This window comes from Meriones unguiculatus, chromosome 15, assembly GCF_030254825.1.
Source record: "Meriones unguiculatus strain TT.TT164.6M chromosome 15, Bangor_MerUng_6.1, whole genome shotgun sequence".
NCBI lineage: Eukaryota > Metazoa > Chordata > Mammalia > Rodentia > Muridae > Meriones > Meriones unguiculatus.
The window spans coordinates 59,348,558-59,363,161 of record NC_083362.1 but is presented as its reverse complement, the minus strand read 5'-3'; the positions used below and the strand labels follow the sequence as shown (position 1 = coordinate 59,363,161).

At 43.7% G+C, this 14,604-nt stretch overlaps 1 protein-coding gene across 2 annotated transcripts in view; it reads right to left on the bottom strand.

Moving 5' to 3' along the window:
- Positions 1-14,604, bottom strand: part of Xrcc5 (X-ray repair cross complementing 5) — an 88,932-nt gene that overhangs the window by 35,756 nt on the left and 38,572 nt on the right. For both annotated transcript variants that reach the window (XM_021645386.2, XM_060368597.1), the window contains exons 15-16: positions 4,809-4,902; positions 2,751-2,820 (exon numbers count right to left, since the gene is read on the bottom strand). In XM_021645386.2, coding sequence (XP_021501061.1) covers positions 2,751-2,820; positions 4,809-4,902 — 164 coding nt within the window. The remainder of the gene's footprint in view (positions 1-2,750; positions 2,821-4,808; positions 4,903-14,604) is intronic.

Here is a 14,604-nt window from a genome sequence, read left to right as displayed (position 1 = left end):
AGAGGTTGTTAGGAAACTGGGAAATATTTGACTAATGGAAAAATTCAGTATGTGAATGAGACTTACGTTCAAATCTCTGCTAATTTTACATTGTTTTAGATCAGCAAAATGGATATAACCGTACCTCTTATAATATACATGCCATGTGGTCTATGTGCCTTGTCACTGTAAAACACTGATTTGAACCACTAAGGCTGTGGCTCAGGGAAGCCATGTTTTCCCAAGGTTGAAGGAATTCTTAAGAAGGTTCTATCTCATGTTCTCATTAGACTTTGGTCTCCTGTACTCTCAGAAGACCTCTGCCAGGGTGGAAGTAATTCCAGACACCAAACTGCCCCTTCACCAACATCCCCTAGTATAGTGTATAAACCCTGTATTGCCAGAGCCATCTGGGTTTTGTGGTTGTCACTTGAGGACCCACAGTGAAAACCATAGATATGCCCATGGGTTAATTCACTCACTCTCCCATTCCTCTGCTCACTCCTCTCCTGAACCAGCTCTGGCAGCACTATCTTTGAAAGGGCTATGACATTTTCCCCTTCTTCTCAAGCCTTGGCAATGACTGATGACCAGGCCTAGGGACAAAGATTCACTCTCTGCCCTGAACACCCATCCACGTGTTTCCTGAATGAAAACAACCGTCTCGGGCAGCCACTATTAAAGTCCTGACTCTTCTCCATTTCCTCAGCATGACCCTGCAGAACTGCTACACCAGATCTATTAGGGTGGCAAGTAGTAGGAGAAAGCGCTATTAGACTATAATCTGCGCAGGAGACACCGAATAACTAAAAGGTGCCACACAGAGGTGATCAGAGCTGTATCTGCTCCCTGAGGAGACCACCCCACACCGATTTGGAAGACCAACCACTGCCAGAAAGGGACAGCGGACACTGACTGGCCAACGTAGTTGACAACAAACAATTAAAAACTAAGATTTCAATCTTTCTCCAAAGACAGAATAAACATGCCAGAAGTGTTGGCACTCTCCTTTAAGATCAGCACCTGGGACGCAGAGGTAGCTGGATCTCTGTGAGTCAGGGACCAACCTGGTCTATATAGTAAGCCCCAGGCTAGAGGGGTTACCAACTGAGTTGCTGCCCCTAAAACAACAACAACAAATGTATATACACACACACACATACACACATATGACTGACAACAGGGTCCTTCGATTTATCTGCCCTCTTCCAAACACAAAGTCACTGTAAAAGTCCCTAGTGATGACGTCATTCATGAAAGAAATTTTAAACAAGCAAAAACAAAAACACAAACAAAACAACAACAACAAAAAACAAGGTCTGCCACCTAGAATTCTATTTAGATGAAGAGATTTTTGGCTTTTGGTTTTTTTTGAGACAGGGTTTCTATGTGTAGCCATGGCTGTCCTGGAACTCACTCTCTAGACCAGGCTGGCCTCAAACTCACAGATCCACATGACTTTGCCCCTGGAGATCTGGGATTAAAAGTGTGTGCTACCAGCCCCAGATTAGATCAAGTTTTTTTTCTGTCTCATAACTCAAAGGCTCTTGGCCTACATAGTAACACTTAACAGAACAAAAGCCTCTTCCTCCATCTCAAAAACAGAGCATAGGCAGACCCCTTCTGTCCACAGATCATTATGACCACGAAGCTGGTGTTTTTCAGGAAATGGTCATGAACTTGGCCTTGGGTGTTCCTTCCAAAAGGATCTAACCTGGTCACTGCTGGTGCTCTCTGAGGCTTAGTGCATCATACTTATCTTTGGGACTAGCACAGCAATCCCAGGTGTTTTACTAGACCCCAGATTATACACTGTGCTCGAGAGTAGTGTTCACTGGTCCTGAAAAGTCAGTTTTTCACTAAAAAGCTGCCATGTTGGAAGAGAAACTTCTGTGCATGCATGAAGATAAACACACAGAGAAAGGGCAAATCATAAAGAACCTGACTCTGGGAAGCAAAAAAGGAATGTCCAGAGCCGACATAAAAACAGCTGGGCGGTGGTGGTGACGCCTTTACTCTCAGCACTTGGGAGGCAGAGGCAGGAGGGCTCTCTAAGTTAGAGGCCAGCCTGGTCTACAGTGAGTTTGGGACAGCCAGAGCTACACAGAAAAAAAACTGTCTCAAAAAAAAAAAAAACCCCAAAACCAACCAAACAAAAACCCTCAGGCTTACCAACTGCCAAATGCTGCCTTTCAAAGAGTCAATGGGCAGGAAGGGTAGCGTAATCGAGTGAACACTGGTCACTGACCCTCTGTTCACCGTGTAAACTGCTTTGGTATTAGCCACAACCTAATGGAATTACAAGCACTGTATGCTAAGGAAAGGTAAGAACAAAGTCATTTGAGAAGGATCCAGTATCATCCTTCAGAGACTGTAGGCGGAGGCGGCTACGCTCTTGGAACTGGGGCAAGAACCATGTCTCAGAAGACAGAAAGATGGGATCCACCTCACTCACAGGACACCAAAGAACTTTAAGGAGGTGTAAATAAAGGTTCCATAGTACCGATCCAAAGCTTTTGTAATAGGGAGGTCGGCACCACAGTTTAATCTCTGTTTGGGCAGATCTGTGCTGCATTGACTACCCCTGACCCATGACCCCTGACCCTGCTGTGTGTTCATAATGACAACGCAGTAAGCCCTGGCAAGCAGCACAGATCTACCCGTGAAGACCAACACTGTGAAAGCATTGCAATGGAACAGCACAGCACCTAATCTAGACCTTTAGTTAGACTATTTATCTCATGAACACCACGTGACTAGCATGCACTTACCTTCCTCAAAGCTGACAATCTTCTGTCTCACAAGAACACGGAAATTTTCAACAGGATTCACACTTCCAACCTGGAACAGACACCGGCAGTTCACTTCTCATTTTGGCAGTACCCACATCTTAGCTCCATTCAGTTACTCTGACAGCATACCCTGACAAAAACAACTCCAAGGAGAAAGGGTTTATCTGACTCACAGTTCCAGATTAAATCCATTACAGGGGAAGAAGCTTGAGGGAAATTGGTCACATCATAACCACAATCAGGAAAAGAGAGCAATGAATGCATGAATGGTAGTGTTCAACCTTACGAACTTCAGGATCCCCTTCCTAGGAAGTGGTGCCACATACAGTAGGCAAGTCTTCCCACCTCAGTTAGTGTAAGCGAGGTAATTCCCCACAGACAAGCCCATAGGCCAACCCGATCTAGACAGCTCCTCACATCAATTCAATTCCCAGGTGAATCTAGAGTATGTCAAGTTGACAGCTAAAACCAACCACCACACCTCAGGCAAGACAGATGGCTATATGCAGGATGTGTGCTCTTAAAGACAAAAGAGAAGGCTTTTCTCTCATTTTGATTTTCAGGACTCTCTTAAAAGCTAGAAGATTCAGGGGCTGGCAAGATGGCTCACCAGGTAAAGTCAGTTTGCTGCCGTGTTCAATCCCCGTTGTAAGTTGTCTTATTTCTAAACGTAAACTGTGACACACACGTGTGTATGCAAATACATACACATACAAAAACATCAACTTTAAAAAAATTAAAAAATTCAAGCAGTCACATAGTTGCCCTCTCTACCTCCACTTGACTATCTTTCTTCAAGGTGACCTATCTCCAGGGAGGTCAGAAGCCACTAGCCACCCCAACCTGAAGGCTTTTTGTGGTGGAGACCACCTACACGTTGATACCAACTCAATTAGGAAAGGGAAACATTGTTGTGTGAGGTCATGCTAAATACTTTTTCCTGTAATGATGATGACATGAGAAACTGCAGCCAAATGCTTGATTCACTGAAATTCTTTCTTTTTGTTTTTTGTTTGTTTGTTTTGGTGGGGGAGGCTGCTATTGGCCCTTTGGCATTGAAAATTTGGTAGCATCAATATGTCCATACTGAACATATCCTTTTAAGGAAGCAGATCATATATGCAGATTTGTGGCAGTGCAACTCTGTCAGGCTGCATGACACTTTCTAATCATACCTGTCTTTAATCGCATTAATCCTAACAAGGCCTCTGCAGCACTCAGATACCTGAGAAGGCAAAGGGGTGGCTGTATGCTCTGTCTGGTAAACTTACTACTTTGCTTTGCTCGGAATTGTGCGCAGGAATAAAGTGCTCAGGGCGTGAGAGATTGACTTATCAATACTATAAAATATTCCCAAATCCAAACCACGGTTCAGATGTTTGACTTTTCTGAGACATTTCTACTTGACTTTACTAAGGGAGAAGTGCTAAGATCTGCTGATTCAAAACAAGGTTGCATGTAAGAAGTTAATACACTCAACTTCCGGAAACCTCATCAAACAAAGCTGTCAAAGGGAATTTGATTTGGAAAGTCCTAACCTCGCAAGTTGGGTTTTGTGGATTTATTTTTTAAACTTATTTTTTAAATTACACCTGAGTATCTGGGTGTGGGTTTCTGCACATGAATACAGATGTCAGAGAGGGCCAGAGGTGTTAGATTCCCTGAAGCTGGAGATACAGGGGGTTGTGGGTGCTGGGGATGGAACTCCTTACTTCAACTTTATATATTTGAGGATAAGGTTCATACCATTAACTGTGCCCCACTTAATCCTGTCATCTTGACTAAACAGAAAACAGCAACATGAAGCCAGTAAGAAGATCTGTACAAGAGTGCTACCACAGAGGCACCCTGCTTACTACAGTCACACACATATTTCTGCACATCATTCACTCTCATTAATTACTCCTGGATAGAAAGGAAGAACTTGAGGTGGTTCGTGTGCAGAGAGGACTGGAGAAAGTGGCATGTCGACAGACTCATCAAGCCCACACCTCAGCCTTCCTGCAGTGGGAGAGAGGGCGGAAAGGCTCAGTTTACCTTGGTGACAGTCCCTTCAGCCAGGCTGGAGATACTTATGTGACCTTCTTCTTTCTCCGTCTTGCATTTTTTAGCAGCAGGTCCCTCTTCCTGACTAGAAAGGAAAGAAACAGGTGTTTTCCCCTTATCACAAAACAAAAATACAATACCTACAAGACTGTATGTGAAAATTACAGAGTTATCTTCCAAGCAGCAAAACAAACAGGCGTGACGTTAAGATGTTCTATCCAAGCATTGGGCACCTTCTCCCCGGCCTTGGGGCCCTGGCAGGAGGCCCTTGGAGTAACATGGAATTTATGTCACAGCGGTACAGAAGTCAGCAGCAGCTGCTTCATCACACAAAATGGCAAGCACAGGTAATGGGAGCTTAACAATGACTAAGAAACCATCTGTCCAGCTGTCCTTCTGGTCCCCGTCTCAGAATGCAGAGCCCAGCTTTTCATGTACACAGGAGAACTTTGTGTCTGAAAACCCACCTTCTCCACTGTACTAATTTATATAAGAGCTTTATATACAGCTAATTAAAAGTGTCAAAACTTACTAGACAATCACAAAATATGCAAAAACTTTTTAAAGTTTAACTTTTTTTTTAGATCACACCTTCTAATCTACTTTCTTAGGGCCCTGATTCTTTTTGGGCACAGTGCTAACAAAGCCCAACAGCATCTGGGTGCCAAGGAAAAGACAGCTCCAATAAAGGCCCTCAAACATCTTGCCTCAAGTAACATGCTAGCTTTAAAAACATGTTGGCTTCAAAGTCATGGGGATGTTAAGGCAATTAAAGGAGAAAAGGAAACCCAACCAACGATGCTTGCTATCTTCTCCTTCACAAAGTGAAACACAAGGATGTGAAAACTTTTCTCTTAAAGAAATACTAAGCATAGGTCAAGAGCAGCCATCAAAAAATAACTGAAATTAGCAACTAAGAAATTTCTAACTGAGGTTTAGTTAAGGATGGGGAGATAGCTCAGCCAGTAAAGTACTTGCCTTGTAAGCAGAGAAGGATCTGAGTTCAATTCCCAGAACCCATGACAGTGTGTATGCGTGTGTGTGTGTGTGTGTGTGTGTGTGTGTGTGTACATGCATACACATGCACTGTAGTCCTAGTGTTTGGGAGGCAGAGAGAGGTGGATCCTTGTAGCTGGCTAGTCAGCCAGCCTAGCCTTCTTGATGAGTTCCAGGCCAGCGAGAATCTTGTCTCAATAAATAAATAAATACATACATACATACATACACACATACACAGTCACTTTTTAAATGTGGATGTCACCAGAGAAATGACATCCAAGGTTGTTCTTTGGCCTCTGCACGTATGTGTGCACACACACACAAACATGCATAATATACACACATACATACACACCAAGAAATAGTCTACTTTAATTGACAGACTAAAACTATGTATGTATGTCAAAAATAATATGATGTTTGGGAATAAGTAAACATTGTTATGGTATGACTAACTAGAGCTAATGAATATCCACATTACTTCACCTTGTTCTTTTTCTTTTTTAATAGTAGTAGGAACAGTTAAAACTCTTTCTCTAGGCTTCTTCTCCTTTGGTGGGACTAAGTGGCGAGGTAGTGCTGGGCTCAAACTCATAGGCTTGTGCATGCCAGGTGCCCTTCCCTCTGTTAAGTATTTTCCAAATTAGTATTTCAAAATGTATTGGTTTTTGCTTAAATCCTTACCTTCAGACAGTAAGCCCAGAAATGAGGGTATCTTAAAAATGAACAGAGAATTAAAAAGGCAGAAACTGGATTCAATTAAAAAAAAAAACTTTTTACAAGGATGCACAGAATAATTAGCACAGTAATAAACATTGTGTGACCTAAAACTTTCTATTTGCTGACATTTTCCCTTTGAGAAGCAGAGAGGCGAGAAGTCAGGGGGACAAGAGCAAGAGATTAAGTTATCAAGGCTCTTTCCTTGCAAGAAGAGAAGTACATAAAGGCTGCTAACAGAAACGGAAGAAATTACACAGACCCAAGAAAGACTAATTCTGGTAGTGTGAGAACAAGCCACAGCCAGCCACTGCAGCTAGCTTTCACCAGCTCTTCCCAAGAAACAAGAATGGGGTACAGTTGAAAATCTTGGGACAAAATATGCCTGGGTCCCAGCCTTAGTATTCTGTAGACTTTTTATTAGAAATTTTTCAATTATTATTTTGTGTGTGTGTGTGTGTGTGTGTGTGTGTGTGTGTGTGTGTACACAGACACTCACATGCTACAGCTTTCATGTAGAGGTCAAAGGACATGAGGCAGCTGGTGCTCCAGACCTCTCCACTGTGGATTCCAGGAATCCAGCTCAGGTCATCCGCCATGCACAGCAAGTGCAGTTATGTCCTGAATCACCTTGCCAGCCCTGGTCTCAGCCTCTTAACCAGCCTCTTAACATCTTCTTGATACAGTCATGCGACTTGACTGTGGGATATTATCTAGGCTTTAGAGTTTATTAAATTACCACTTGGCTGAGCATCCATTTACACCTAAGGAAAGCACTGCAATGGAAAGTGTCATTAGAGGCAGCTCAGTGGTTAAGAGTATTTGCTGCTCTTGCAGAAGACTCTCAGGTTTTGTTCCCAGCATCCACATGGCAGCTCACCACTGTCTGTAATTCCCGTTCCAGGACATCTGACACCCTCTTCTGGCCTTCACGGGCACCAGGAACACACATGGCGCATATATATACATGCAGGCAAACACTCATAGAAATAAAGTAAAAAATGAATACAATCTGGACCTGCTAAGGAACACATGTCCTGCCTGGATTTCCACACCCCTTTTTGCATCATATCGATGGCTCGTACCTCATCTACTGCTCCTGTTTGCAGTAGATGGTGATTGACACAGACCCACAACTGGCCAAAGGGCAGACAGTAAGAGCCTATAGAATGCTCGGCTCTAACGGGAACACATGCACAGCAGCCCCATCCCAAGGCTCAGGGCTCAGGGGAGGGGGGCCACACAGAATGTAAAAGGTAGTCCTGACTGTGAGGCACATCTTCTGGACACAGCAGACAGCCCTGGGACCACATGCATAAAACCAAGCCAAACCAAATCCCAGCATGGGGAGAGGAGCTCGGCACACAGTTCCAGCCCCTGGCCATGGAGAGACTGGCGACTGTGAGCTGTGGGAGAGGAAGACTGTTTTCTCTAAGAGTGTAGCCCCTGGTCAGCTGACCATTCTCCAGCAGAAGAGCACGCATCCAACAACATTTGGGCAGCACACATTGTTCTTTTAAAACTATTTTTTTTTTTAAGTCAAAGGGTTGGGTGGGTAGGGAAACTGGGTGGATCTGGGAAGAGTTGGAGAAAGTAGGTTGAATATGATCGGAACATGTATGAAACCAAAGGATGAAAGTTGATAAATAAAAATCTTTTTAAAAAACAACAAAAAGAAGGGTTACACATACAATATGTCACATTGAGTTTTGTGGAGCTAGAGGTAAATCACGTGAAGACTTTCTTAAACCTTCTGAAATAAGACTGGAGGGAAGAAAAGATAAAAGTATATGGTATTTGTACACCATCCCCTAGTATCCAGCAGGTAAAAACAGCCCCAGAAATAAGTACATAGTAAATTTTACTATGGTTAAAAGTTTCAAGGTCAAACAACTAATATTGGAAATTCTGCATATAGTACTCACAATATTCATGTGATGTGGCAAAGGATGATGACATAATCTCCAGGTTACACAGGACTCTAAGCCCTAGAAAGCAGACAATGCCCACGCAGCCATATGGACACACAACCCTTACTGAAGCTGCATCTGGATGATGGGACCATGAGGAAGTTATTTCTCTCTTTTTCATTTACTTTCTGAAGTATGTGTGCATCTGGTAATTAACTTAGCAAAATGTGTAAGGAACACTGATGTGCCAGCCACTAAACTAGATTCTAAACCCTAAATTTGCCAACACTAACAGGCAATCAATACTTCCAACAAGGTCGGACAAATTCAAGAAGGGTGAACGCGTGAACAAACGAAATGCTGTGCTGGGCGGCGTGCCATGACCAGCAAGTGGCTGTCTTAGCTGGCGCACAGGGCCCAGCTGGAATGCGGCAAGAGATGGGGCTAGAGAGTACAAACATAAGGAGGGCTGGGGGTGCCGGTCACAGAGCACATGCGTGAGGCCTTGGGTCAATCCCGATCAAAGGGGTGGGAGTAGAGGTGAGGAAAGCAAATGGTAGCTAGAGTGTGGAGACTGCTGTCTGATCGCTGGATTTGTACAATGGTAGTTCATCTTAGGCGGAGAGTAGAGGAGGCCACTGAAAGCAAGGGCAGTCTGCAGTCTGAAGAGTCAGAACAACTGAAATCACATTCAAAATGTGAGGATAGGGGTACCCTCCTGGAGAGTGGGTTCATAACACTGAATGAGTCCATTATGGAGAGGAGAGGGAGGGAGGAATCGTGGCATTAAAGAACTTTAAGTGGCAGTGATGGAACTCTGCTCTGATGGCTCAGGAGAGAAAGGCACCTGCCAGCAAAACTGACAACCTGAGCTCCATCCCCAGGACCCAGATGACAGAAGGAGAGAATCGCCACCCACAGGTTGTCCTTGGACACCCCCAACACGTGTGCCACAGTGTGGGCATATCCCCCCACACACACACCCAAAAAATAAACAGAATTAATAAAATTTAAAAAAATCACTGGAATTGGCGGGCAGCCCCTAGGTGGCCTAGGAAAAGGGAATCAGGAGAAATCATTAAGACTAAGGCAGGCTTAGAGAGCTGAGAGTTTATACTCCACCCACTCTGAGGAGGGGTTGGGGTCAAAAGCTAACCTGCTCACCACGGGCCCCTGACGTAATCAATCTTGCCTACGTAATGACATTTCCATAAGATGGAAGATAATGGCTGGAGGTAATAGCTCAGCAGGTAAAAGCACTGCCTGCTCTTCCAGAGGACCGAGGCTCAGTTCCCAGCACCCACATGGTGGCTCACAACTGTCTGTAACTCCACTTATGAGGGATCCAACACCTTCTTGTAGCCTCTGGGGACGCTGCATGCCTGCCCAGGATACACAGGCACACATTCAGGCAAAACACCCATACCCATAAATTAATTATTTTATTTAAAGGGCAGGGTTCAGACACCTTCTGCACAGCCGAACAAATGAAGGGTCCTGGATCCCGGTTCACCAGAAGACAGGGACGCTTGTAGACCTTTCTAGAGGTCTCACTGTATGCACCTCTTCCTCTGTATTTTTTCACAATATCTCTTACAATAAACCAGGAAATGTTGAAAAAGGAAAAGGAAACATGAACCTTGCTGAGGGAGCCGAGTGTTTGGAAAGGAATGAGACCGGAAGAAGGGAAATAGCCACAAGCTACCTCAGAAAGGCAGGCCGGAGCAGAAAGCACAAGGCATGCATAAACAATGCTGGTGGGAAACGCTGTTAAGAGCTAACGGGCCAGGCACTGAATAAGCCAAGCACGGTAAAATTACCACAGTTAAACTATACAGCAGCCCTCAGAATCATCCACTGCCCTTGTCCTCTATAGATGAGCAAATGAAGGCTCATCAAATGCAGGTATTTGTTTTACACAGCACAGCCTAACCTGCCAATTTCAAATGCCAGTAAGGGGAAATGCTTGAATTTAGATTCAAATCTACCTGACTCCAAAATCAATGCCATTAGCCACTATATTAACCTGAACTGCAAGGAGCAGATTTGGGGTAAATTTAATACAGCTTGGTATACCAATTAGACATGGGAAGTTAAAGAAAGGGATGACACCCCCCCCCCCAAGAAATCAGGTGCCATTCTCTGAAGTGGGAAATACCAGCACAGAGGAGAGGTACTGGAAAAGCAGCATGCCAGGAGAAAGATAATTACGCCATTTCCGTACGCACTGAATTTGAGATAAATACAGACACCTGAGCCGCCCACGGATCGGATGCAGACAGACTTTGTGGCTTTCGAGGCCCTGTACGTGAAATGTCAATGGTGTGTGGGACCTGCCTTGTGAGGGCAAAGAGGGTTTAGGGCTGAGTGTCTGAGCTCTGGATTCAGACCGTGCGCATTGATTAAATCCTCCACCACTTACCAAGAGATCTCGGGCAAGTTGTTCCTTTTCTCCGACCCTCAGCCTTCTCAGGCTTAAGATGACATCAACAAAGCAACCTACTTCATAGGATGGCCAGAGGATCCAAGTACATAATGCAAGGAAGGCACCTCACATCATACCGTGCTCCGTGAGGCTGTTCTGAAGACAAGCACTAGACACACAACACATGTAAAGTCGGCAGAGAAGGAAAACATCAGAGGAGTCTAGCCGGGAGTTTTCAAAGCCTAGGAAAAAAAAAATCTGGAAGCTTAAGTTAGGGGAGATGCACAAGTTTCAAGAGGGAAGAATAACTGACAACGTCGAATGCTCTACAAAGAGAAAAGTGACTATGGAAAAGGACTGAAAGGCTGAAGGGAATTTAAGTGGTCGTATCTTTTGGATCTTCAAAGAGACAGCAGAGGCAGAAAAGAAGAAGCTGAGACAAGCCACAGTGTCTATTCCTGCAATAGACCCAGACTTAGAAGAAAAGATGGTGATTAGACTGGTGATGAGTAACAAGTAGCAATTAAAGGAGAAGCCTGGAGGGGTTATTTTGTTTAAGATGAAAGAAATGTTAACATGAAGAGGATGAGGCTACGGTGGAAAGAAGACATTATGAGTGGACCAGGGTAACAGCTAAGACAACAGGAGCTCAGGCCTGGACAACAGGGATGGCGAAGGGATGAAGGATGTCCACTGGGCCTGGAGAGAAGGAAATTAACATGACTGCACAGCAGGCAGATTCAGTGATAAGAGGGAACATAACATTGAGAAGTACCCACTTATAACCAGTACTTTCCCTATGAGATCATCACGAACACTGTTGCCATTGATAATGGGCTAGGGACATGATGAGGGCTTCTGGAAGACTGTTTCCTGATAAACACTGTTGCCATTGATAATGGGCTAGGGACATGATGAGGGCTTCTGGAAGACTGTTTCCTGATAAACACTGTTCTTTGCTACAATACGAGGTACGATATGACGGGGTATGCACTGAGTTTGGTTCCAGGGAAACAGCCTGAGTTATCAAATTAGTCCTCATGACAACCCTATGAGGCAGGTATCCCTACCACCCCCATTTCACTCGTGAGGAAACACAGAATAAGTGACTTCTGCCAATAGTCACATAGAGCAAGGGAGCTAACTCTCCCTGGCTGACTCTGGGACCTCGTATCTTGAATGTCAGTCAGACGAAGCTGTCGCTGAGAGTAAACAGGAGAGTGGTCTTAGGAAACTTGAAAAGAGCAGCAGCCCTTAGATGATCTGTACAGAGTCCAAAGAAAGCAAGGACGTGTATGCGTCGTATGCAGGGCTGGCCTTCAGCTGTCCCAACTCTCCTGGACACCTGTCCCAGAGAGATACTTTCACTTCCAGGTATATGCCAATCTGAAGGGAAGCAATACCTTCAGACACTGGGACGACATTTAGGAGACTGTGGGTCAGCAATGAAGACAGCACCACTATAGCAGGCTGAAGATGACAGCAGTGTCTCAGATGTGCTGTGTTTTCAGAGTGATGAGGTGTCCCTGACTGCCCTCCCAATAGTTCAGAGTTTTCTACACTGCATTTTGTTGCTGTGATCTCTCCTAAAATGAGACTTGTTTTGTAATATTTTCCAGTTATTATTGGGGAGGGACATATGCCATGGTATGAATGTGGGAAGGTCAGAGGACCACTCTTTGGAGCTGATTTTCTCCAACCATCTTCAGGTAACCAGGCTTCTAATTTTTACCCATGAAACCATCTTGACTGCCTAAGACTGTATTTAGAGGGGAAAAAAATCATAAAGATAAAATTATTTAACCCAAATCCTATCAAGTGATGTCGCTGTTATAAAAACTAGTGATTCCCAGCTTGGGAATCTTATTTTTTTACTATGAAAAGTTCCTCACTCCAAAATCTTAGCTTGTTGCCTAACTACTGGAAATAGGTAAATGGATTCAATGACAATGAATAAGTAAAAAACACAGCGCAGTATTAGCTATGTTTCCCCTAAAGCTAACTGGAAATTTTTCATTAAAATGGAGGGTTTTATAACCCATGTGAAAGAGACTGAGTCACCCTTGAATAAAGAGTGCTAAGAAAATATTTGTTAAAGTCATCGATTCTACGGTTCTTAAAAGCTAAGACTTCTGATAATAAAAGGTAGAGAACAGAAATATGAGTAAGAATGTATGCGTGAGCCATTCCCCAGGCCCCAGGAAGATCATTTGCCAAGGTCCCGCATACCACTGGAGCAAACAATAAACTGAGCACACCCAAGCTTCCAGAGCAGTGAATGAGAGGACCACAACTGAAGGTAAAATCACTGCAAGGACCAAACCACAGCACAACTGCTTTCTGGGTCTCTTCAGGTTTGTTTTTTAACCAGCTACTTTACATTTTAATTGAAGGAAGAGGAGAAAATGGTTCGTTTCTTTTCCATAGTACCAGAAGGTAATCAAGATCACAAACTAGAATTTAATGCCGGAGAGAATAGCTCCGTGATTGCAGTGAGATCAGAGCAAGGTGCCAATGGAAGAAAGACATAGACTTCACTGAGCTGCTCTCTGCTGGATCCAGTGGTGAACAGGCAGAGAAAGACGGAACTGAAGTGGGTTTTAGGGACAGGCTTTCTATGTAGAAGGCAGGATAGAATAAAAAGGGCAACAGCCCTCTCCAGGGTGTGATGGGAGTACATGTAACTGAATCAATCCAGGTCTGTTTTGTTTTGTTTTCCTTCCAATTCTGACAAAGCTTGGAGTGTTTACCTCTGGGACAATAGGAAGAATGCAAAGCTTTCTACTCCACTTGTACAATAATTCACTAAACATTGATTTATAGAAACCAATGAAAGTTTCTGGAAATTACTCATCCTTTCCCACTGGGTATTTATAAATAATAAGCCTTGCTTTGTCAATGAAGATACAGCCGTGGGAAGGAAACCAAAGAAAAAGGGGAGAGTGAATCATGGTCTGATGCCAAATCTCAAAATGCAGCAGAAAAAAAACATTATTTTAGCTTAAGAAAAAAAAAATCACCAATAACCAGTTGAGTGAAGTCTAGAAAGTCAATGTCACATATGCAAAGGATTCTGTATAATGAGTATATTTTTCTGGCTTACTTTTATTTATATAGAAATTAATATAGATTCTGAACAAAATGTAAAGAGGAGAAACACTTATTAGCCATTTGCAAGCTTGGCTGATCTATCATATGAAATGCATTTCACTCCTTAACCTGCAAATGTCTCCCTCATGCTGTAATCAGGCATGTCAGTGACCCACTAACAGAAGAGCTAAAGGGCCACAGTTTCACGGTCCTCCTCACTTCCTCAAAGATCTCACAGGCACTTAACCACCCTACATGGAAATCTCATAATGTTCAGGCTGTCCTTCCCATCCCCAGCTCTTTACTTTAGAGAGGGGACAATTCAAGACCAGCAGAATGACCTGCTGCTAAGGCAGACAGCTTGAATTTGATCTGAGGATCCATATGGCAGAATAAAAGAACCAACATCCAAAAGCTGTTCTCTGACTTACACATACACATACATGTGTGTTCACAAGCGCGCGCGCACACACACACACACACACACAAGTAAAGAAATAAGAATATAATAAAAATTGTTTTAAGAAAGGAAAATTCAACCTTGGGTAATCACTAATGTTGCTTAGCCTTCCTACGTATAATTCACAAATACCAAATTGTTGATGCAAAAGCCAGCCCAAGCCAGAAGACTGAGCCCAAGTGACCA